Source organism: Tenebrio molitor, chromosome 3 (assembly GCF_963966145.1).
Source record: "Tenebrio molitor chromosome 3, icTenMoli1.1, whole genome shotgun sequence".
Classification (NCBI taxonomy): domain Eukaryota; kingdom Metazoa; phylum Arthropoda; class Insecta; order Coleoptera; family Tenebrionidae; genus Tenebrio; species Tenebrio molitor.
In genome coordinates, this window is record NC_091048.1 from 7,698,040 (window position 1) to 7,720,567 (window position 22,528).

The 22,528-nt window shown below is 35.0% G+C and overlaps 2 protein-coding genes across 2 annotated transcripts in view; one reads left to right on the plus strand and one right to left on the minus strand.

The window, feature by feature from the left end:
• The window catches only part of dtn (transmembrane protein 132C dtn), a 177,823-nt gene that overhangs the window by 26,318 nt on the left and 128,977 nt on the right, over positions 1-22,528 (plus strand). The gene's annotated exons all lie outside the window — the stretch shown is intronic.
• On the minus strand, positions 16,378-18,905 carry LOC138126725 (uncharacterized). Its single transcript, XM_069042501.1, has 2 exons — positions 18,661-18,905; positions 16,378-18,440 (listed from the first exon to the last, which is right to left on the minus strand). The coding sequence occupies exon 2, from the start codon at positions 18,430-18,432 to the stop codon at positions 16,444-16,446; it is 1,989 nt and encodes a 662-aa protein (XP_068898602.1). The 5' UTR covers positions 18,433-18,440; positions 18,661-18,905; the 3' UTR covers positions 16,378-16,443.

Genomic DNA, 22,528 nt, shown 5'->3' on the forward strand with positions numbered 1-22,528 from the left:
CTAGCGTTGTTTATCTAACATATTGTATTCAGTGACTGTGGTAATAAATTCATTAAATGATGTGACAATTACTTTAATCCATTATAAAAGACCACCAAGAGAAGTATTTTTGTTCGATACCTCCCTAGAAAGTCAGTCTGTATCCATAGTTACCAGTGGGTGAAGGTTTCTCTTTCGTTCACTTCACTTTCGCTCATCGTTTTTCGCTCACTGTCTTTTTATTTAAAATTTTGAATACAAAATTACAGACCCACTTTATAAGGAGGTTTCGTTCGCTTGAATTGCATCGTCCGTTCAGGTCCGCTTCGCAATTCGCGTGAACGAAAGCTTTGCCTTCTTCACTCTTACTGTCTTACTGTAAATAACTATTTCTAAGTAAATACATATATGTAGTAATATATGTATTAAAAAATCGCCCAATCATAACTACATAAATAGAACTGAACAGGCAACATACACTATATACTTCTTCGTTTCAATTGTATGGTAAAGTGAAAAAACCACTCTTTGGAGCTCCAAGCTGTGATCGAGTAGGGTTGATTTAAGCAGTTTTGACATAAGGTTTTTTTGGTGTTGAAGAATGATTACCTTTCTATTAGACAAACGTAAACCCATCAGGTTTATTGATTAGATATTTACCCGACTCGACTCTTAAAACGTGGGTGATAAGGATAAATGGACGTTCGTTTTATTTAGGTCAGGAATTTATTATGTATTCTCATACAGTTTTTTTTTTATCGTTTTGTGATACAATTTCTCTGTCGAATAATATCGGGCCTTCAAATAAATATATATTTAGAATAGGCGTAGGCGACATTCTAATTCTGTTAACAGTGTAAAGTAATTTTTGTAGGTAACCAATTATTCACCGGAGTTACACAGGTTCCATAGTAAGCTTTTTCCTAATTTCATATTGTCATATTCCGTGGAGGGGGAATAGGGAGAACGCACTACAAAAATTAAAAATATTTTCTAACCTAATTTTATTTCGTCAAAATGCCAGACGTTTCTTGTGTCATTTTCTACGCTGGAAAAATGTTGCAAAATTGAATTTCCATAAGTTGCTCTAAATATAAATTTATTTGAAGGCCCTTTATAATGTTTATTTTTGTCCAAGTTAGATTAATCAGGCTCGTAGGATTTAACTCGTAGCGTGGACGTTATTCCGTTTTCACGACAAACTTTTTCTTTATGTAAATAATTTCTTCAACGACTGGTAGATTTTTTGCACCGCTTAGTTTCAACAAATAAATTGTATTTTTAATAAAGCAATCTGGGCGAAAAACATGTTGCTCGTTTCGTTTAAAATGTTCACATTTTTTATTACACTTTAATTCACAAAATCTTACCGAATCCCTCCCGAATATTCTGGTTCAAAGCGGGGTGATTGTCACAACAGAACATTCGATATCGTTTGAAGCTTTTCCGCAACAGCACTCGACCAATATTTGGATTAATCTTAGGAAAATGGGTCTGGCAGCGGCGTTACAGTTTCTCTGTGGGAGAATCGGTTTGTATGTTTCAGTAGATTAAGCTCGTTCAATTAGTCTTATTGATTAATTGTTTGAGCAAACTACTCCGTACCTACCAAATGTGCTCGAAATTTATAGGTACACATCCGAACTATCTGCTATTTGCATCCCCAGAAGCTCCCACCAGACACACATTTATGCACCATAATTGTATAAATTTAATTTGGTCGAGACCCCTCGACGTCGTCGGAGGGGTTTCTCTCGTGCAGATTGTATTACCATGATGACGCAAGTATTTTTACACCCCCACGAGATGAGTCACGTCGCTACCCTTATGGCATGTCAAAATTACAATTAAATGATTAATTGTCCACCATCACAAACACTTTTCAATCAAGTGCACTCTCGCAGACAGTGACAAAAAGCTAATGATTTCCATTAACCTTCCCGTTTCTAAATCAGTTCCACGAAGACAACAAACGCGTCGCTGCCTGTGCAACTATTTACTCTCATTTATATTCAAATATGATAATCTCCGTTTCAAATGCATTAATTAGGTGCTTACATCAGCACAGTTTAAATCGACGTAAGACTTGATGGATGGGTCGCGTCGGAGGGACCCACTTGCGTTTTGAAATCTGCTCTGGTCCCACGAACTCTCGATTCCAACAGGAAGGATCGATTCGATATCGATTTGAAAACGCGAGCAGAGTGGCCTAATTGCAACCGGAAATTAACGCATTTGACACTTCTCTTTGTTAATGGCAACATAATTGTTATTTGATGTGGTCCGCCCATTGTAGCTGGTAACGATTTTTCCATTAAAAGGTCGCTCACATTCGTAACTCTTTGTGAAGGTAAACAAAATCGATGGATGTGTAATTTGTTTTACATTATCGTGAAAGCAGTCCCTTTTCTTTGTTCTTTAATGTTATTTGTATACAATTGAAGAGCAGGAGGTGCCTAAAACGCTATCTGACGAATCCCGTGTAAACAAGAGCGAAGAAATGTATTTGGAAGTCGATTCTTATTTACAAATCGAGTTACGAGACCAGCTTATTCTGAGATTTCACCGGTCTGACGAATTTCTCAATTTAAGGGGATGACGCGACCTGATGGGCCGCCCCGGGCCCCAAATTTTCATTTCGCAACGAGAAACCGAACTTTTTTCAGATTGTTACAAGTTTGGATTAAGTGTAATTGGCAGCGAGAGTCATGTTCGGCGGCGAGGGTTGTTTGGCATAGTTGGCCAAGAAGAAAAACCGCAAGCGGAGCTCGCCCCGAGAATAATTAATAAACTATGTCCATATTAAGTTAGTCAGAAAGTTATTCTCTTCCGTTACGTCACTTGGGGACAGGAAGTTTGGGATGCGTGCTGATCTCAGATACTGAAAATGAAAGTCGAGACTTGCACAGAGCAGTTAAACTGATACGGGTAGTTAAGAGTTGGGGTTGTAATTCGATGGGGATGAAAAATTGTAAAGTGGCGGTTTGGAAATTAACTGGACGTTAAAAATACATAATACCCTTAGTGTTTTTGCTTTTTAATAATTTACTACCGTACAAATATAAACTCAAAGAATATGCGGTAGGGGTATTTTACAGCACGAAACTAGGTTTCAGGCACGAGGCGGTGCCGAGTGCCTGATTAGTTGGAGCGCTGTGAAATAGCCACCGTACGACATTTGTATTAGCCGAAAGTATTATACATAATAACATTCATGAAACTGTAAAATGACTCCTTATTTATATTATTTTGTGCATTTATCTTATTCAGAACATTTTTGTTGCGACTTTACATTCAGACGAATAAATTTCGTCACTTCTGGTAGGTGCGAAGCAAGAAAAATTCAATATGTCTCACTTGAAGTGGAAATCATTTGAGGAGATAAGAAACGCGTTGGGCTTCAATTTATCATACCCAACACGAATATGTCCAATTACGCCACTGCCTTTGGATAAAAAGGTTGCAGCAGGTGTACCATATAAGTGGAACGTCCTACACGGTAAATATTTTGTAATGTACTTTCGGTTCTGCTGTCAAAACAGAATGGAGGAATTTGACGTTAAAACTTATCTATTTGTAAACAGCCGAAACGCCACTTCATTTCGTCATTCTTTCGTCTGCAACCAAATATTTACTTTCGCGTGTTATCGCCACTAAACTGAAATATTTACGCCGACAGATTGTTTTCAAGAGCGTTGCAGAAACGGCGTCTATGAATTTTAGACGACTCCGAGTTCGCACCTGTACTTCCATTCCACATATGCAATTCCCTTATGAAATTTTAAAGGAGAAACGTTCCAGCGACCGGACGGCTTAAGCGATGATGAATGCGTTCCAAAACTAATATCATAATGGCGAGACATTTATATCTGGAAGGAGCAGAACAGAAGGGAGGGTTCTAGTCGGGCGCAATATCCCGCATCATTTTTTATTTAAGATTAATGATGACGCCGTTGCGTCACCATTACAACCATAAACCGAAATCGACTCTATGAACATAACCTACATAAAAATTGCACGAAGGTGAGGTCGGCAAAGGAAAAAAAAAAGAAGGAAAACAGCGAGGGGGAAATGAAATCCCGACCGGAAGTTCGAACATTCAGTCACGGAGGTATCCAGGATGTCGAGCAACACACCCATGAATTTTGCAGCGAACAGTGAAGCATCGAGGTGATTGGCTGGTGGACCAATTTTTTACTGAAATCAACAAGTTTCACAGTGAAACAACACATATTCGCGATTGAATATTCACTAAATAATTACATTTCTTGTTTTACTGAAAATATGTACTTAATGTAATTTTACCAAAAATGTTTGTGCTAAACGTTATTTTATTATACAGGGTGTTTTTGAAATGCGTGCAGAAATTTTAATCACGAGCTCCTGGCTTCATGCAGAACTTGGAAAAAATATTTAAAAAATTCTATGCCAAAAAATAAAATTATGTACATTTATTTTTTGAGCTACAATTTTTTTAAATTGCTTTTAGTTTTCTACGTTGTCCTACAACATCGTAGGTAAAATTTCCGCACATTTTAAAAATACACCCTGTATATCATGTTTTATAAAATGTACGCCAATGCGAAGTAACCTATAGGAAATATGCTTTAAAACAAGGAAACCGCATTGGTGTACGTTTTATAAAATATGATATACAGGGTGTATTTTGAAAATGTGCCGAAATTTTACCTACGAGGTTGTTTGACAACGTAGAAGACTAAAAGCATTTAAAAAAAATAAATGTCATTTTATTTTTTGACAGAATTTTTTAGATATTTTTTCCGAGTTCTACATGAAGCCAGTAGCTCGTGGTTAAAATCTGTGCACGCATTTCAAAAACACGTGTATAATGAAGGTCCTGTAATTGTTCCCTGGGGTGCTCCTAAAGCCTGAACTTTCCCCGTTGGTCGCCCACGATTTGCATTTATATTTTAATTAATAAGGACATTACTAACTTCAGGATTACGCTTCTTATTTCAATTGTGGTGCTTTTGCATAAACGAGGTGTTCACAATAGGATGGACTAGAGCAATTGTTAGATGACAGTAAAGACAAAAACAAAAGTAAAGTACTGCTAGATGGGGATTAATGAGTCAGTGGGCATAGCTGCTCGTGTTAACACAATTGGGGTGACAAAAGGACCACTCGCACTAAGTGTCCTTACCACCTGTTATATGAACCCCCTAGCCTTGTGAAAGATGCATCACCACTTCAGAGTTTTGTTCGTTGAGCTCGAAGAGATAACAATTTCGCTTCGTGGAGAGTGTAGGATCGGGGCTTTTTAAATTTTTGGTGTTGAATCGCCTGCTAATTTAAGAACAAACATAAATCAAGTCAAACCATTTTTATTTTGTGTTTACAAAACGTGTCGAATTTATGATGAAAGCTATGAAAAACTGATTCACGATAAACATGTTCAAGTTAAAATAAACAGGCTTAAGCTGTCTGTGTTTACTTCATTGTGTTAACAATTTTGACGCTAAATGATAGGTTTGCAAGATTGGTGAGGAGTAAAATGATGTGTGAATCAAGATACGACAACGGAGGGAACAGCAATGTTTGGATAGAGTGTTAAGTGAAGTGTGAATGATGAAGTATAAACGAATAGATAAATAGAGGCTACAAATAGTTTTGAAAATGGAAAGACAAAATGAAGATGAATGCAGGAAAGGGAACAGGGAAATGTGATGAGAAATTGTGACAAAATAGAATCAAAATCTGGGAGAAGACTCGTTGAAGAAGGAGGGAAATGTAATTTTAAGTAAACGAGGTTTTGGTTATAAATCAGTGGACAAGCGGAAACTGACAGAATGAAGGGAAGAGCTGGCAATCTTATTATATTCGACATTTTCTTCTGAAAATTTGAGCATGGGTATAGAATCTCATTGCAATCACCTTTTTATTAAGACTTTTTGCGATATACAGGGTAATCATGAGTGATAATGAACCCGACGGAATTGAAAATGCAACCCACAATACATTTCCTGAATATTTGTTTTTTGATTTAAAAAACATAAAACATAGTTAGCTGTGCAGTTTCGTAAATTGTGTCATAAACGTCATTCGCTTGGTTAAATGAACTTGAAAAAAAAACGATGAGTTTTGGGTCTTCATAAACGCCTAAGACAGAAGCATTTTTATTACATTCTCCATAAATCATGATCATGTCTGTTTTCTCATCGTTCGAATACATTTTAATCGTCATATTTTAACTTTTTCGTAAATGTCAGTTGTGACATAAAATTATTGGAAGCAAAGCCATCATGGATTCATAATTTCATTTTAAAACAATACGATATTTAAGATACTCACATTAGCGTTGGAAATGTACTGTGGGTTGCATTTTTGCATTTTCAATTCCGCCAGGTACATTATGACTCATGAAATACCCTGTACGTATTTAATACAAACTCCATTTTCGATTTTTTTATGTCAAATTTGAGATGTATCGGAGGACAAGTAGCTTAATGGAGTAAAATTTTTGACAAATTAACGAATAAAAATGTTTACCATATGGTGCGAACTTCTTCGTCAACACCGTATAATTATTGAAGTGAAAACTTCTTTAGGCGCGCCACATACATTTTATTCCCGGGCAGTGAATTAGTTTCATGCGACACGGTAAAATCGTTCGCAGCACAAGCTAAAATCGTTCTCAGCACAAGCTAAAATCGTTCTCAGCACAAGCGAAAATCGTTCGCAGTACGACACGGCAAGCTAAAATCAAGGGAGTCGAGTTTTTAGCGGAACGAGCGAAAAACAATCAAAATCAACTGTGCGTCACTTGTCAATTTTAAATTTTCATTGTACGTTGTGTTGTGACCTGACTGACCTCAGTGCAGAGCTGCAGGAGTAACTGTATATATACAGAGGATATTTTATTTTTCACTTTTGTATAATTGCATGATAACTCCTAGGATACGAAATACATAAACATGTCCATAACAACCGGGGAATAATACAGGGCGTAATAAGAATAAGCGAGCGTAATAAGAATAAGCGGGGTAATGAATTCATAACGCCCTCATCAATTCAAAATTGCAAAGATGCCTATTTTTTTTTTTTTTTAAGAACACGTATAGTGAAAAATAAAATCTTGTATGCACCACGGCGTCACCGAATGATTACGCCCATCGATCGATATCCATCTCTCGGGCTAAAGCCCTCGAGCTGGATTCATCGTTCTCCGGGCGTAATCATCGTTGTAACGCCCTTGGTGCATAAATAGCTATTACGAGTGATAACACATTGTATTTCCGAAAAAAGCTGGCTACTGTCATTAAAATGTCCGGCTTTTTTTGAAAATGTATTGTGGGTTAAATTTATTATTCAGTCAGGCTCATTATCACTCGTGAAATACCCTGTATAGTTTTATATAATAACGGGTGACTATTAAAATTTTCACTTAGGGTTGGCTATGGATCATTCTTTGTTTTCCGTTGCACCTTAGACACTGACAAGTTTGACATTTCAATGAATGTTTTTCTCTTAATTTGGTTATGTTTGGTTATGTTTCAATTGTACATTTGTACAATTTGACATTTGTCGTTCGTTCTTGCGTGTGTCTAAAGTAACAGAAAAAAATAAAGATTCGTTCAAAGCCAACTCCAAGTGAAAATTTTAATAGTCCCCCGTTATAAACGATAAAGACACGACAAATATTGTAAGTTTACAGATGAATGTAAGATTTAATACGTAATTCTCAATTATATGGCTTCAACAATTCATCTATTGGAAAAATTTGTGTAGCAAAATGTGAAGAGGAAAATGGACAAATTATTATAATACAGGTTATTGGTATTGCTATGAAAACTTGTGTTGTGTTCAATATCATCGTCAAGAAAATAAAACTTAAACATGCAAACCTAACCTCACAAATTTTGCCAGAGTGTACCTCTCTAGATTTTTGATGTTTATTTAAAAACAGCATTGGATTTAAATAATATTAATTATTTATGCCTTGCTCCTTATTCCTCCAAGTCATCCATAATGATATATTTTTTATAGAATAGGTACATATTACTTAAAATCAGTAACGAGCATCATAGAAGTTTTCACTTCTGTCGTGTGGTCTTAAGCACACACTCTTTTTTTATTTTGTAAAATTTGGGAGATATTTCTAGGTAATTAATAAAAATCAGAAATAACAGTCTTAATTTAAAATCTTCAGAAACCCTGTAGTTACTAGCACATTTTTATGACTACATACGGGTTGTTAAATTCAAATAACACCCAAAGGGATACATTTTCATTAATGAAAAATTAGAGGAAGCATATATTATTTTTTTAATATCTGCAAACATACAAACAGAGAGCGTGAGATATGAATTGGAAGAGGTGGTTTCATGTCTTTTAAATGAAATAAATCTTGCCTAACATGCTTGGGCAGAAGAAAATTACAATTACATATTGAGATAAATATGTCGTATATTCTCCTGTTGTAATAGGAGCAATTTCAAAATCCCACAGGATAAGGAAGTAACTTTTTTCTCCAGGTTTATTTGTAGGTTTAATATCTGTTCATTATCGGAGGGAAGTTTTTAATTCTTTCCGGCTCCGACGACGAACAAGTGGCCCACACAGAGACAGATACGTATGTCGCCTGCATACCAACCATCCAGTTGAATCCTTTGGGAGTTCTCTCGTGGAGTGCGCCCAGACGGCGCTTTTTCGTCGGGTCGTTTGTTTTCAGTCGGCGTCAAAATCACACGCATCGCGACGGATGCACCGGAAATGCACGTCCATTTTAGGAAGAGCATTCCACTCCTGCGGCAGCAGGACTTGTTGCTGACGCACACTGCCCTGCGGCGTGTTTCGTCTCGTTCGGCTCCGTTACGTCGGGAATTTTTGCGCGATTTAATTAAAAGCACGGACCCACTTTCGCAGCCTGGACGCCGTCTTCATTTACTCGATGTAAATTTCATGAAGCGACTTTGGTTGGTAAAGAGCACTTGCACAGAGCCAATTTATTGCACCGAGTGCTCGCTCTGTAGTGCAGAGCGTAGTTTGCGGTCTAATTTCGTCGTTGGGTAATGTTTGTTTTTGTTTTTGTGTGACAATCATGCATCAAGTTTGCAGCGATGATCAAACATTACATCAGCAGAGAGCGAGTTCTAAATCTGGAAAGTTCGTTGAAATTGTGCTCACAGCAAACATTGCCCAACAGGCGGCTGCGACTTTTCTGAAATCTTATTTGGAGTAGGATCAAGATTCTTTATTACAATTGCATCTTGCTTGATCTTGCTTTCACTTATTTTTCTTTTGTTATTTACAAAGCTTTCCAATGGTAATCTCGGGGAGGCGAAAAACAATCTGAGGTTGTAACGGAAATATTGGCTTAATAGAACTTTCAATATTACATTTTCGAACACAATGGAATTGGTGTTCGCAGAAATCTACTACTTTGTTACAAATTCTTTGAGTCCAGTTTAGAAGGTGCTAAACACGGTTTGAAGAAAATATTTTGTCGCAGGGTGTTCCATTAAGTAAAAGATGCTTGAAAGCTGTAAAGCATCCAATGTCGCAAAAAAATTCTAAGAAAATGACTAAAACAGTTTACAACATACAGTGCCTTTTTTAACGCTGGCCATAGGGATTTACATGCTAAAATGTTGAGGGTCTGTTAATAAGCTTTTTAGTAGGAATTTTCAAGTGAAATTTGGCAGGATACTACTAGATTAGTATTTTATAAATCAATTTCAGTTTGGTCCATCGTACAAAACAAAATAATCACGGAATTAGAGCAAAAATAAATTTATTAAATTTACCACGTGGCTTGCCAAGCAGGCTGACATAATGTAAACTCAACAAACGTCAACAGGAATAATTTTCAATGGACACCTTTTCAAATAAAGAAATGATTGAATAGGACAGACTTTGAAAAATGTGCTGGTTTATTTCATAAACATAAAACATAGGAAATTATAATTACAGGCATCAAAATAAATAAAATTCCACTTCAACAACATTAAACTAGGTAGTTTAAATATTTTGAATTTTCATTTCATAAATTGTTCAAACTGTCTTCCATTGGCTGCAAGACATTAACCAAGACGATCATAAAAATTTCGTCGAACATTTTGTAACTGTCTAACGGTTATAAAACCTTCTGGGCAAGAAATAATGTAATAAATTTGATGTACTTTTTTAAAATTAATTCCGTAATTATTTTATTCTGTAGTACAATAAAATAAACTGAAACTGATTTATAAAATACTAATCTAGTATTCTGCCAAATTTCACTTAAAAATTCGTGCTAAAAAGTTTGTATCATGTAAATCCCTATGGCCAGCGTTAAAAAAACCTGGATAAATGTTTTTAAACCGAAACCTAAAACACATTCGGCAGAGTGGATGCTTCCGTCAGATCCTACTGTCGAAGGAATGTCCGTGACAGCACACTAAGTTCCTAATCATGTAAATATTTTGCACTTAGAACCGGAGGGGAAAAAATTATTGTTCATTTTTCTCTTACACCAAACACACTTTTGGAAGCTGACGTGCGTTTCGACAGCAAAGTTCTTTCTGAACACCTGTAAAAAATTGATAACTGTTCACAACTTTTTTAGCTGTCGAGTGTGAAAATAGCGTTTGTTCGATACCTCCCTAGGAAATGAGTCTGTATCCATAGTGACCAGTGGGTGAAGGTTTCTGTTTCGTTCACTTCGCTCAATATCTTTCACTCACTGGTTTTCATTTACTGGTAAATTTTTCCAGTTCTTTCTGATGACGTAATTTTGATTTTTAGGCAACATTTGGTGTTTTTAAAAAATGTGCGCTATCTGAGCTTTTTTAAAAATCGATTTGTTTTGGTAGTTCCTCGACGGTTTTTAAGGGTTCTATTAAAAGTTGATTTTATTTAGGAAGATGGGTATGAAAATCTTGCTATTTAGCCTTAAAAATGCGTTTTGAAAAATCTCCGCTAGAATGTAGCTATATCTAACTACTTAAAAACAATAGAAATATTATAGAATAGATAAAACAGTTTCATTAGATACTTGAAAATGTAGCTTTAGATTAAAAGTCCACATCACCAAAAATGTTAATGTTAGAAAAAGAAATACAAATAAGAACTTTTGGACATAACTTCAATTAAAAGACAACAATGACATTTGATAAAATTTGGGGGCTGTGGACTCAAGGTAATAATATTTAAAAAAGAGGAAATATGACACCATAAAATTACCCAAATAAAAAGGATGCTGGGTGAAAAAAAGAATTAAAAATTGTGCAGACTTTGAAAACAAACGAATTGCCAGAATAACTGTAGAGACGAAGAAAAAGTGAAAAGCGAAAATAAACTTTGGTTAGAAAAAGATGAGAGGAAGCGAAGAATGTGGAATGTAGAAAAATAAATGATAAATTATCTGTTGAGTGACAAATTGATAGAGGAAGAAGAAACAGAGGAAACATATTCATGAAGTCAGAACAAGCTTGAACTTGTTTGTAAATTCGAGACAAGAGAAATATGTGGCTCAGTTTTACATTATTATTACACATTACCCCAGACTAAGACTCCATAGTGGACCGTATCTGCTGAGTATTTGAAAAGGAGACTTGTTTTGCTATTTCCTCAACGTTTTTGAGGGTTCTGTTAAAAATTGCTTTTATTCGGGTATGAAAAATCGTGCTATTTTGCCTTAAAAATGTGATTTGCAATATCTACGCGAAAACGGGGCATATAAATCTAACTACTCTTTTAACATCTTACTCAAATTTACTGAAAGTGAGAAATAGTGAAAAAAATCCGATTTACGAGTAACTATTCATATTTTTTGTTAAACTATTAACAATTTTTTTTAAATTCATTTAGAATAATTGACAATTTTATTAAATGGAACAAAACAAATCCAGTCCAACATTTCTTTTAACTACATCAAAGTATCGGCCTTTCAAATGAAATCCTGGGCTGGGAAGGGTTGGAAACCGTCAATTATTGTGCTTTTTTAAAGTGTAAATTGGCAGTTGTAATTCTGTAGTTCTGTTTTTTTTTCTTTTTTTTTGCAATGTTTTACATTAAAAATAGAATAACTACCGGTTTTTATTCCCGAAACAAATATCTAAGGGCACCCTTTGCTAAAAACAAACATCTTCAATCATGTGTCGATTAAACATAAACAAATGTCATTCGTGTCAAACGGCGGGAAATTCAAACTTTACATTGTTCCAAATGGTTTACTATTTTCAATGCTTACTCAGCCCAGGTTTTCATTTGAACGCATGATGCTTTCCGTACATAAAAAAATTGTGAAATATTATTTCTTAATTATGTAATAATGAACGTTGAACATCTTGCTTTTCTTCTTTAAAATTATTGAATGAGAAATTATTCATACATACGCATGCAAATAAAATACAATTTTACATTGATCGATCTATTTTTAGCTTTGTATTATTAATTCATAAAACAAAACAACTGACAGCGGCGATATCTATTGTTGAGTAAAACCTACAAGGATACACGACTTACGTAGATTCGAAATGAGAAGAACATATCACGTGGTGTCAATTCCAATTTTGACGCAATGCAAATCTAAGCTCCACCTATGTAGTTCTACTGAATAATGTACAAAATCTGGATGAGCCTTTCATAATGCATTTGTATGCTACCGGTATATGACACATCGTTTGTTAAGGTTTGACAGTGAATAGCAAGTATCGTCATTGATTTTATAATAGCTAAATTGCTAAAAGGTTTTATGAATTTTTCATCTTAAGAATCGATTCATTTTCATTATTATTCAAGTGTTCTTGTGACCGTGAATGTTTTCAGAATATATGAGGCCTAGTTTCGTTGTTAGCTCGTCGGAGAATAGCGATAATATTAAATGAAAATATGAACAAAACGTGCACAGGTGTGAGATTATCAAGTTGATTGGATGGGGATGGATGAAATGGAAGATGTTACCATCACACCCATTCCCGTGTAAAACGGTCGGGAACGATCACGATGCAGATTAATAATGCAAAGTTCAAATTAAAACTTATCAGCAAGAAGCTTTTGCATCATATATGAAGCTAAAAGGAAAATCGTGTCGAAAGCTGTGCCCGATTTGGGCGATGTAAAACATTCTTTATTAGTTACAAAGAACCGACCGAAAATAAGGCCATTAGTGTGGTCGGCGAGCATTGTGCTAAAACGTCAAGATTGAAATCTGAATTATGTGTAAACTCGCTTTAGTTATAAAAAGCTCGTTTCGGCACCGCCATCAATTAACGATTTTTATTTCGGAAACAATTTTCCTAGAGCTCTAAAAGAATTAACACGCCATTTATCTTTTCCTCTTAAAAGCTCCAAACAAAAATAAAAATTGACGACGCGATTAAATGGAATTATATCGGAGAGCCTTGGCGGTTTTCGAAGCCGAATTCCAGACGCCCGTTTACATTGTTGTTAATAACTCATCGGCTTAAGTTGTCTTTGGCCGTTGTTACATCAGCGCTTCTGTCAACAAGAGTGAATATTCCGACCGGCCTAAAAGCTTCGATTAGATTTGCAACGGCAACTAGCGCATCTAAAATTAAATGGGTCGTTTTCGAACTAAGCGGTTTACTCGGTGACATAAAGTTTGCTATAATTAGGACGGGCCAGGAGACTGCCTGGAAATTAGTTCCGTATTGGAGTGTCACTTGTGGATTAATGCCGCTAGTTTCTGAAATTAAAGGGCGCCACTCGAACGAATTGGATCGAAGAAAGGAAAAGAAGCTCAATTGGAAATATCGTCGAAAGTAATACGATAACTTCGCCACCACTTTGTCTTCCTATCTCGCTCGTTATAACACATTTCGTACTTTTCTCGGTGATAGTTGTTAATTTTTTTTTATCGGGATAGAAATACTATTTTGCTTAATACAATGGAGCTAGGAACGTAACTTTTCTCAAACAACCCCGATTTGACACAGTTTCACACAGAAGCCTTCAGAACAGTCAATTACGGTTATACATCCTCGACACCAAAACGAGACATTTTCAAATAGTCAGCCATTCATTAGCGACACTAGTTTACAGCAACCCTGACCCTGGACTGCTTTAAAAGTAAACAGAAGTATATACACAACGTGCTACTACAGTGAGCGCCAAAAGTTTGGAATTACGGAAATATTTTCTTCCCGTTGAAAAGCTTGTCCAAACATTTTGCGATAATCTTCATTGTTCCTCCGGTTTCGTTTCCACACATTACATCTTCCGATATCTTAGGTTCCTGAGATTTGGCTTTTTGAATGTGAAAGCATATGATATTCCCACATCAACAAAGTGATTTTGACATCATCCAACTAAAAAAACAAATAAGCAAAACTTTCCCAATGCAGAATATAGCCTAAGGGAGTCCGTTTCGGCTCAGGGACGCGAGGGTCGCGGGTTCGATTCCGACCCAGGGCGAAAAAAAAGGCTATATTCTATGTCGTGATTCGGAAGTCACGTTAAACCATTGGTCCCGGTCTATTGAGTTGGTCATCACGCCCCTGTTAGATTTGTAAACCAATCCTAGACTGTGTAACAACATTTTTACGCTACAAGGTCGGTAAGTGCTTTATAACAGATCGAGAAAATTGCTCGATCTGTTGTAAGCACTTAACTTAACACCAATTTTATTTAAGTTTCCATGAAACATTTTTTTTTTCTGTTCATAGCAGCACCTTGTACCGTTATATTCCATAACAAGTCTGCTGTCATTCATTATATTTCTGATTTCTGTTATATTGTTGTTTCCATAAGAACCGACGTGGATGCGGTAATCTGATCTTTGTGTGCCTGTTAGGAAAACGGGAAGCCGGTAAGAATAGGTTGGTAGCGCAAACAGTTTTTTATGAGGTTATATCAAAAGCAAGGCTTACTTCAATTAAGCTATTGAGAAACTGAAAGAAAGGATCTTTCGGAACGAAATCAAGACAATCCAGCCCGAAGCCCTACAGAATGTTCGTTTTTATTGTGACTTCCCAAAACGATTACCGTACACTTAAGGAAAAAATGAGAATCAATTTGAACATTTATTTCATTTGATTTGCTGGAAGAAGCTTTTTTGGTTTCAAAAATATACGTTGTGGACGTCTCTTTAATTAATTAAATGGGAATTTCACTTCAACTTTATATTACCTTTAAAAATCAATGTCAGGGCAAAGATCATACATGGTACGTGGGTGTGATCTACCCAAATCTTTAAAAATGAGACAGTGCTATTTAAAAAATTACGAAGATGGTATTGCGTGGTAACAGTAAGTGGTGGAAATGTGAAAAATATTGGAGAATCTTGCTTTTTAAAATAAGTAATTTGTTTGAGCTCTTTTCGAAAAGCCAAGAAAGAATATATTTCCGCAACTTATTAATAATGTTAAATTTTTGCTTATTTTTATTTATGGTAATTCAGTTACCCTATTTAAATTATAAATTGTGGGATCTAAAGTAACTGCCTGATTTTTTTACAGTTTTACGAAGGTTATTTGTTTTTTTTTATAGGTAACGTATTTTCGTTATTTTGTCTAATCTCTGCTGTATACTGTTGATCAACTATTGATCAACGTATCTAGAACTACGTAATTGGTTAAACAATGAAAGTATATAAATGTTAAACCCATTTGAAAGAGGATTTGTTTTAATGTTACCGATTCATTTTTTTATGTTATGTTAGGTCAATAAAAAAAACGATTTCAGTTCTTGAGTAGGTATAATATAATATAATAATGATGATAACTACTTATTTTTGTTTTTTCCGTTTAATACAAACGGAAATTGCTTTTAATTTTAGTTTATCAACACTTAACTGAATCACTATTCATTAATCATAATTGGTAATTGTTAAAATAGATCGAAGTTTGCCACAATTAGCACACAATAGTGCGCATTGAATAATTAAATCATTAAAACAGCATTAATCAATGAATACTTTATAAGTGGAATGACGACTTTGAATAATTAAGTAAATAAAAACTGAAGTTTTAAAATTAACCCACATTTCAAATTAGAAATAAATATATTATAAAATTAATTAATAAAATTTAATTAAATTAATTTAAATTTAATTAATTAAAATTATTAATAAATATATTATAAAATTTGATCTTAATAACATGCGCCTTATATTTCGAAGATCAATATAAGGTAAACCCGTCGAAGTGTGACCTAGTTTTTTATTAGTTGATGTTCATTATGCTTGTAAAAAGCGTGTGGTGATTATTACAAGTTGATTTTTTTTTTGTAGGTCTCTTAGGGTCCTGACTTCAAACTGAAGAAGTTTCATAATTTTATAGCTCAGGACAAAAAAGTTAACAATTTTTTTTTTAAATAATGTCCATGGGTCACACTTTCCCTTGAAATTGGGGTAAGTGTGACAATGGATTGTAGCGATGGCTCAGTTAGTAATTTGTCGGGTAAGTGAGAATAATTCAAAAGTGCGTAAAAAAATAGTCTTCTAAGCGAAATTTTATTTTAACATCTAGAAATATAATAAATTTATGAACTTTTTAAGTTTTAAAGAAACAACCCGTCAAATTGAGTATTAAAAATTATATGACCCCTTCTGTCCTTAATCGGTTCTGGTAAAACTCTGATAATGTTTTCGTCCATTATAACGTCGGTGTCTTCTATCTGTGGCCAAGTGAAGCTATTATTTTTCGTATGTTTCAAAAATCCAACATTCCATTCGCATCCTGCTCTGCTTTTAATCTGCCCAATATAGTGTCTTGTGCTTTTCTTGGAGTTGTATTGTATAATAACCCACCGTCCTACAGCAATCTCGTTAATATCCGTCTCACTTTCGTCGTTTTCAAATACTTCAGGGTCCAAATCATCGTCTGTGTCTATAAATTCGGGCTCTACCATTTCTTCTTCTGAGCTTGAGCTGCTAAAAGTTTGTTGTTGTCGTTTTTTGGTCATTTTCGGTATCTTCGTTGCTTCTTTTCCTCTTTTCTTTGTTTCTTTTTTATCTTTTTCTTCTTTATCTTTTGCAAGTCTACTTAATACTTCATTTGCTGTTATCACTTCAGCTCCTGCGGCTACCTTCTTCCTCTTCTTAACGGAAGGAGTTGCATTGGACGTCTGTTTCATGGTATTTAATAATAGGGCTTCAAAACTCGTTGATGTACTGGTTCCTTCTTCTAGTTGAACAGAGGCACGGTTCATTTGGTCGCCTGCAACTACTTGAGCGACAGATTGTACGGTTTGATTGTTTGCAATGGTGTTATCTTCGTCCATATGGTCGATTCCGTGTTCTGCCTCAGCCATTAAAGGTTGTTGTTGGGATTCTTTCCATCTTTTTAGACTCTCAGGATGGTATTTGTCTTCAGAAACTACATCACGATTGAAAGGACAAATACCTGCCTTTCTAAATCCGTTTCTAATTACTTCTGGTTCTATATTTTTCCATGTAGAACCAATCAGTTCCGAAAATTGTTTTTTTGGTATTTTTAGTCCAGCATTGTGTCTTTGCCAAGTTACCAGCTTCTGGTCCCAAATATCCTTTACAGATTTAAATACTGACAAATCCAAAGGTTGCAACAGATGACTGGTATGCGGAGGAAGTTTCAAAATTGTGATATCGTTTGCACGTGCTAGTTCGACCAGTGCAATGTTTATATGCGTACCATGTCCATCATATACCAAAAGTATCGGTCTCACAGGTCCTAATGCGGGAATCAATGTTTTTTTGAAGTAATTGAAAAATATGTCACTTTCCATCCAACCATTAGGGCTGGCGGCATAGGCAGTACCTGGGAAAGACTTATCGTCGTCTGCCACCCAAGAATCCCATACATTTTTCCCCTTGAATACAATAAGAGGTGGAGCTTTTGTAGCTGATGCAGACACAGCTGACAGAACCGTTGTATTTTCCCTTCCTGGCCCTGAAGTTGTTCTGGAGCTCGGTTTTCCTTTGGCTCCAACAACTTTGGTTTTCTTCGGATCGTGTGACACAGATGTTTCGTCTAAATTCCACACTTGTTCTGGCTTGTCGTTTATGTTTAATTCGGCGATTGTTCTTGCCAAAATATTAAAATATTCGTTTATAACGAATGGATCTGTCATTTTCTTTCTTGAATACTCCACTGGTTGTGGTTTTTTAATACTCAGATTGTGTCGTTGTTTGAACGAAGAAAACCATTCATCCCCTGGGATATTATTTTTAAATGGAGTCTTTATCTTATTGCTGGTAACAAATTCACCCACAAGACCAAGAACTTCTGCTCGAGACAACCCGAATCCCCACTGTTCCATAGTCTTAAGCCCTTCAGCCAGTTTTCTTTCGTCTTCTCGTGAAATGCATGTGGGTCTACCTTGGGATTGGCTCTTTTGTCCACGGGTTCCATTCACATGGTAAAATAAGGTAGTTTTAGGAATTTGATACAATTTATGTGCTCGATATATATTTAGGGCCCCTCTCTGGATTTCCGCCACTGCGTGTTGTAATTGAGCTTTGGTATATTTGGTTGCTCTATCGCTCTTTCTCTTGTAATTTCTCACCATTTTTGCAACTAAAAAAATGTTTTTGTTGTATATTTATGTACCGTAAAATAGCAGGTTTACACTTGCCCCATGAACATTGTCACACTTAGCCATAAAGACAATATTTGCAAGGCAAGTGTGACCTACGTGGTAATTCAGCTTAATAGTAAAAATAGGACGATTTTCATAACCACTCAATAGAATCTAGCTCTTAAATGGTACAATACGCCGTAGAATATTTTTACTTACCATATATTATAAGATTTTGCTAATATGCAGAAAGAAACCATGTGCACTCATCATTTGAGTTGATCGCACTAGTACCGACAGGTCGTCAAATGTCACTTTGTACAATAATGCTACAGAGTTCCTACTTATAGAGTTGTATTCTTACAGAGCTTGGGCATTCACCCATGAGATGTCAGCACGATTGGTACACCGGAGGGAATTTTTAAATCTGATAGTCACACTTTCCCCAAAATCACACTTTGACGGGTTTACCTTAAGTGATCTATTTTGCGTTTATAACAAAGCTATTAACAGCAATCAAAAGAGTGCGTTAATAGCTGATTCGAGTGCTGTAATAGACCAGTACAATTTACATTTTCAAGGTTGGCACCTTTCAATGTTAAACATCATTTGAAAACTGTCACAATTTTAATTGACATTTATTTTATAAAGGTTTTTTTTTTTCGTTGCTATGATATGTTAGCAATGTTACGCGTTTGAAAACTGCTCTCCCACATCGAATTCCATCATATTTAACAGTGACGAAGAAACGGATTTGAAATGTATTCGTGAAAGGAATTTTTGGATGGTGCCTTTGAATGTTGACACATACAATTAATTATGTTCCCACATCAATAACAGGATTATTTAGTTTTACAGGTAGTTTAGTTGTAACTTCCAAAAGCTCTTGCGCATTAATTTCTTCATATTCCATGATCACCCTAAATTTTGTACCTTCTTTGGTGTCCGTCCTTTTTGACATACCCGATATAATAAGTATTTGTCAAATTTTTTGATTAATATGGATTAAACCAAATCGGATTACTTAAATGTTATTTCAAGTGTCAAGTTGTTATTTATCAAATAGACTAATCCTTCTAAATTGATTTTCCAAATTAATAAAGCAAAGCTCAAAAATATTGGTAAGATTTTAGAATATGATTTCTAACAAATATTTGTATCATAGAAAAAATATCTTTATCTTTATCTTTAAGTTTTAAGACTTAAAATAACTTCAAATGAAAATTGAAAAAAATAAAACAAAACCATTGTATTGTCTGTTTTATAGATATTTGGTTTAAAGGGACACCCTCCACGTAAATTTGTAAAATCTAGCTTAGAATAACAAGAATAATTTCTACTGCCTATAAATCAACAAATGAAACTCAAGAAAGAAATGTATTTTAAATTAGACTTGTATTTACGTACGTATACGTATTATTAGCAGATTAGCATAAATATGACAGAGTGGTAATTGTACATAATTGCCGGTAGTTATGTATAATTACCAACAAATTTGGCAAATGTAATAAATTTGGTCTAATTAATCACCTTGACCCATGATTACACTCGTACATAATAACCAAGCTTTCTTGGAAATGGTAACAACTTTGAAACATATTTTTATTTAAGATAGATATTTTTTTCTTATTGCGTTCTTTATGTGTAAAATATATTATTTCGGAATTGAAATACAAAATGGATTTTTATATTCTATTTTAATTACGAGAATAACATACATAATCATAATAATAAACAAACGATGAGGAAGAAATAAATTTGATGAAAATGTTTTTTTTTTTGTTCGAAATTGTCAGAATTTGAGAATTTTCTCCTGTGTGAACGGATTTTGATAAATGTGACAACTTGTCAAAACGAAACGTCAAGCTAAATTTAAAGATTTTAAGCGATTTGGAGCCTTTAAGGGGCTCGTCGAACAAAAAAACGATGTATTCAACTCGTTCGTGTGTAAATTGGGCCTTTTTTGGCACTCGTGGGCCTTTAACACTTGTGCCACAAAAGACCCAATTTACCCACGAACTCATTAAATAAACTACTATTTTATTTATCCATTTATACACACTTGTAGAGTTTGGGGAAGTTTTTCGTTATCTCTTTTAGTATTTGAGATACAAGTGGTAAATATTTTTCCAGGGACGATTTCAACCCTTCAATATGCATCTCGGCAGCAAATTTTTTATAAAAATTTATACTTTAGTATGGACTATAAAAAATAAAAGGTGATACGAATCATGGTTGTTATGCACAGATTATGTTAGAATCTGAAAAGAATAAACGAAGAGGAAAACTTCAGAGAGGAATTTTGTAGGATTATATAAAGTTTGACCAAATTCCTCGTCAATGATACAGCTCTGACCTATTAAAGATTTGAAAAACTCTGACTATTTTCTATAATTTTCATTACTAGGTACAGTAAACGCTGTGTGGATTTTGGTGGAGTAGTCCAGTGATTGTAGTAGATTCCTTAGGTTGGAATTCTTCGCTACTTTCTTTCATTAAGATGTACATATGTAGTTTTAAATCATATCAAAACTACCGATCAATCTATCGTACCCTTTCTTGTTTCTTTTTTTTTTTTGACAATTTCCTGAACTACATATTTGTTAATAACTATTTCAGTTATAGGAACAACAGATAACGAGATAATGACCAAACATCATATATTTTTGACAATTATTTTGCAGTGTAAAATGATCTCCGTACCATGAATTGTTGAGTCCTTTTGTAGTGAAAATTCCCAAGCTCAGTATTTTTTGACCATAATGACATGAATGACTGACTGAACTGGAGATTATATTGATAGTAAAAAATACATAAAAAGTGTCTAGATTTATTTATGTCCTCTTGGAAGTAATAATCATAGCTCGGTTTATGATGAACGATTGTTACCTCGTTCTACATAGCTGAAGCTTTTTCAATAACCCGGTCACATGATTCGCGACTATTGTCACTCTACATTCTACAAAACACTAAAAGTGCTGACAATTCTAATTTAGCTTTGAAACGAACTTTTATAACCTTCTCTTCCATTGATAACAATTTGCAAAAAAGGTAACTTCACAAAGAAAACAACACAACGTCTGAACGCTATGACAGTTGGAATAGAACATGATTGGAGAACCTGCGATGTTATTACTTATTACAATCAACCAAGAAATGTTACCACATTTCCAAAAATGAAACAGATTGTTAATGCAATTGTTACCAAAGAGTAAATTATTGCTGATTAGCTTTAAATGTGAAAAATGAAAAATCTATTACATTTATCAAATTTATTGGCAGGTAATTATGCATAATCACCAAATTTGTCACGTTTGCAGCAACACATGCAATAAATAGTTCATGGGCTTGTAAACAAATTTTGAATATTTTATTGTGATGCAGATATCATAATTTGTTAGAAAATCCTGCAGCGTATTTTTTCCGTATCAATTCTTTTATCGGCTTTATTGGTTTCACAAAAAAGCTTGTATCTCTGGTGAAAATTCAAATCTAATTTCAGATCTGTCTCTCCACAGATTATAAAGGGCTTTTATATTTATCCGGCCCTCGTAGTCCATTGATGAGGCATTTGTTATGAACGGCGTATTATTGTAGGACGAGATTGTGAGGGTTCTCGCCCGAATGACAAACTCTCCTCTCTGTATGGTGTCTTTGCTGCATAATTAGCTCCGAGTCCATTACCAGCTGCTGCAAGAAGCCCTCATCTCCCTGGAAGCTAATTAACTCTGCTAAAACATACGAGGGGATATTTCAATTACGCCCTCGACAGATGCCCAAAAAAATTACTTTGTTACATAAACTGCTCCGGATCTTTCGTGGCGCGCTCTTAAACTAATTTTCACCGTGACGCTGTTGAAGAAAAACAAACAGTGTGACTCTCACGCCGACACCATCCCATCCCTATTGGTATGAGAATTTATGGGTCCTATTGTATCACCTGGCTTTTCGAGTTTTATGTGTTAAGACGCCAACGAAGAACTTGTTATCACCCGGGCCAGCCTCCGCTGCACGTGCTCCAGCCAGCACCTATACGTAAATATTTTTTGAGAGGGAGGGAATTGAAGATTGGGTGTAGCCGTGGTGA